Source organism: Nuphar pumila, chromosome 9 (genome assembly GCF_984573655.1).
Source record: "Nuphar pumila chromosome 9, dmNupPumi1.hap1.1, whole genome shotgun sequence".
Lineage (NCBI taxonomy): Eukaryota > Viridiplantae > Streptophyta > Magnoliopsida > Nymphaeales > Nymphaeaceae > Nuphar > Nuphar pumila.
The window spans coordinates 36,309,723-36,313,259 of record NC_143257.1 but is presented as its reverse complement, the minus strand read 5'-3'; the positions used below and the strand labels follow the sequence as shown (position 1 = coordinate 36,313,259).

The window sequence follows — 3,537 nt, the reverse complement described above, 5'->3', positions numbered from 1 at the left end:
TAGAGACGATAAAAGAACTAGCAAAAAAAGAACGAGTTGCAGAGAAGGGGAGGAGAGGAGAATAAAAGAGGGGAAAGATGAATCAAAACATGTTTTTTCAGATCTCGCTAAACATGACTCTGATAGGATTCCGCAACCACTGCTCTGATACCATATGAGATTTCGTATGTGTGTGGTTCAACTTCACAGGAAACAAGAAGAGAGAGAGAGAGAGGGAGATGCACAATGGTTGGGGCGGCGCACAATAGCTCGACCTTCAAGCCCTAAGCTTTATAAAAAGAAGCAAATATACAATGAGTCTATTGTTACAAAAGTATTACAAGAATGTCATTAATGAAACAATATTGTCCATGTGTTTCATTTACATTGCGTATGGATCTGGATCCAGATCCATACGCATACTATATTTTAACACAATAAGCATACACAAGGCAATAACCAGATGAATAATGTGGCTGGTAAAGGAGTGCATGACAGTGATTATGCTGCTTCACACACTTCAGGCACTTCCCACCCAAACAGAGTGGTAGAGCTATTTCTTTCAAGGGTCCAGACTCTAAATCTGCACTGTCTGACTTGAAAACTAACAGGATTGAATGGACTTTTTAGATATTTCTAGTTGCATACATTCTGATGGATGTAGTAGGGCCAAGATTGGGCATGAGCTTGGGCCATAAATTAAGAGAAACTTGTTGAAGAGACTTTGAAAGGACAATATCAGGTTGAATTCTTTCCTGATTTCATATGCATTTCATCGTGGAGCATATGAATTGATTATAGATTTGCTGCTTGTTAGAAGAATTCATTTTTCATAAGCAATGGGCTAATTATTTTGGGATCACAAGAATATACAGTTTGCTTCAGCACGACACAGTAATAAATATTTGAAGATGGGTCATGCATTGGCCTTGGGCCATAAATTAAGAGAAACTTGTTGAAGAGACTTTGAAAGGACAATATCAGGTTGAATTCTTTCCTGATTTCATATGCATTTCATCGTGGAGCATATGAATTGATTATAGATTTGCTGCTTGTTAGAAGAATTCATTTTTCATAAGCAATGGGCTAATTATTTTGGGATCACAAGAATATACAGTTTGCTTCAGCACGACACAGTAATAAATATTTGAAGATGGGTCATGCATTGGCCCACCAACTTGTGTATTGCAAGACTTTACTTCAAATAGGTCAAAAATACAACTTATCTGTATTGTGGCAGATATTTGGCCAAAAGCAGCAAAGCTCACAGAATTAAGCATGAAAATGAAAAATGGCACAGAAAGAGTTATTTCTTGTATTCTCAGTCACAGTCTTCGAAGGCAATGAATTTGCTGTGAACATCGTCTGCAGGGTTAATTGCCTTGATGCCAAATGAGCACAGCAGCTGATAGCATTTCAAAATCTTCTTTGGATTTGCATGCCAAAACCATCAGCAGAGTGTGCTTGCTAGCCATGCATATACCTACAAGCAAATAAATCACTTACTGACTTGCCTATGCACATGTGCCGGTTGGATCAGAATTTTGAACAATCCATGGGTGCTTGAGGATTTTCTGTAATGATAGCCGCTTTGAAGAGACCTTCACTAAGAGCTGCACATTGAAATCAAAACGAACACCAAAATGCTTGAATATAAGTGACTTTTTCTCAGCAAAATAGCATATACTTGTCAATAGACTAACTCACTTGACTGATAAGGTCCTTGGCTTCTGCAGATACTGAAGGAGTGGAAGGAAAGTTCAAGTCAACCTTTATTATCCTGCAAGGAAAATAACTTCAGTTTTCTTTTTAACTAAAAATATTGAAAGCTGCTTCATAGGGGAGCATGAGTAATTGATTTGACCTTCTGAAAGTATCCGACTGGCTCTCAGCTTCGAAGGGTGTTACACCATACAGGAACTCGTAGCAAAGTATGCCCAAACACCAGTTATCGACAGTGTTATCATGTGCCTTGTTTTCCACCATTTCTGGTGGCAGATAATCCAGAGTCCCACACATGGTTTGCCTTTTCATTCTCGAGTGCACAGACCATCCAAAATCAGCGATTTTGAGCCGACCCTGTCCAGTAAGGCATAGTTAACCTCATAAAAGCTAAAATAGTCCACTTTGGATATGCAAACCAATCTCCACATATTATGTTCTTGCACTGAATAGCTTGTAGACAAACATGACCATAGTCGGTACTTTCAGTCATCTTGTATCTGTTTTCATCTGCGCTTTCTTGTTAATGGTATTAGTATTGAAGATTTTTCGTATTACATGTCTTGTTATTTTTGCATCTTTTTCTAAATCCAGGGAAGTTTATTTTTCATGTTAGTTCTGATTGCATCATATAATACTTGAAAGAAGCAAGAGTAAGGGCATTATGTTCTCAATAATCTTCACACATAAAGAAGCACAAATGGGGTTCTTTGGTAAAGGAGAACAGGGAACAAACTCAGTACCTGCAAGTCTACCAGTATGTTTTCCGGTTTGATGTCACGATGGGTTACGTGCTTCTCATGGCAGTAAGCTAATGCTTGTGCAAGGCATGATATGTACTGCAGTACACAAAATCCTGAATCTTCTTAGAACAAGAAAAATGAATTGGGGAGCAATGCTCAAAGAATCCAAAGCAACGTACAGTGGCTGCACGCTTCTCAGGCAGGTGCCGTGCCCTCCGCAGCTCCTTGTAAAGCTCGCCCCTGGCGGCATATTCAAGAATCAAGAATATCCTTTCCTGAATGAGCATGTAGCAATGAAAAGGAATGTGTCAATTTGGGGCATCTTATTGTGTATTCAAGACAAGGAAGAGGCGAAATCAGACCTCATCATGGAAGTAACCATACAAGCGCAGAATGTTCGGGTGGCGAAGGAAGCTCTGGATCTCGATCTCTCGCCTCAATTGGTGTTCGAGCTGGTGTTTCCGGAGCTGGGCCTTGAAGATAACCTTGAGAGCAACAACATATTTGCTCTGCAAGAAGAGATTCCGCATGTCTATCGTAATGTTCAATCCAAAGCGAGGAAGATCTTGGAAGAAGATTGATGTGCAAGACCGGATAAAAAAACAAGGGGTGGGATACCTTCCGCTCTCTGGCAAGATAGACGTTACCGAATTTCCCTCTGCCGAGGGGTTTCCCGATCTCGAAATCCTGGAGGCGCCATGGTTTTACGGCTTGCTTGTTCTTCGACTCCTGCATTTTCTTGTTTGATGAGAAGTAGAGCTTATGCAAGAATGAGTGGTTGAGGAGGGATTCAAGAGGGGACATTAACCCACTGGTCTGTTCTCTCTGTCATTCGCCATCAAGAGGAGGAGGACAAAACCCAAGAATGAACAAAACCCACAAAGATTGTTGGAGGCACAATGGCGTCGTTTTCACAGATGACGATGAGAGAGAGAGAGAGAGAGAGAGAGAGAGAGAGAGAGAGAGAGAGAGAGAGAGAGAGAGAGACGGTTGACGGTTGCGTTCGAACTTGGAAGGCTTCTGTAACGGTTATATTATATATGATGTAACCTGATGTTCCGGTTGACTTTACAGGTCTAACCGGTCACTGAGG

General features: G+C 40.7%; 1 protein-coding gene across 2 annotated transcripts; it reads right to left on the bottom strand.

The window, feature by feature from the left end:
* Nucleotides 1–1,128: 1,128 nt before the first annotated feature.
* On the bottom strand, nucleotides 1,129–3,197 carry LOC149828559 (serine/threonine-protein kinase Aurora-3-like). 2 transcript variants are annotated; one of them, XM_090016878.1, is made up of 7 exons: nucleotides 3,063–3,197; nucleotides 2,807–2,953; nucleotides 2,624–2,719; nucleotides 2,445–2,540; nucleotides 1,844–2,058; nucleotides 1,687–1,759; nucleotides 1,129–1,592 (listed from the first exon to the last, which is right to left on the bottom strand). In XM_090016878.1, the coding sequence occupies exons 1-7, from the start codon at nucleotides 3,177–3,179 to the stop codon at nucleotides 1,494–1,496; spliced, it is 843 nt and encodes a 280-aa protein (XP_089873004.1). In that variant the 5' UTR covers nucleotides 3,180–3,197; the 3' UTR covers nucleotides 1,129–1,493. The 2 variants fall into 2 exon arrangements, with proteins under 2 accessions (XP_089873004.1, XP_089873003.1); XM_090016877.1 differs by having other exon boundaries at nucleotides 2,807–2,976; nucleotides 3,063–3,149.
* Nucleotides 3,198–3,537: the final 340 nt, after the last annotated feature.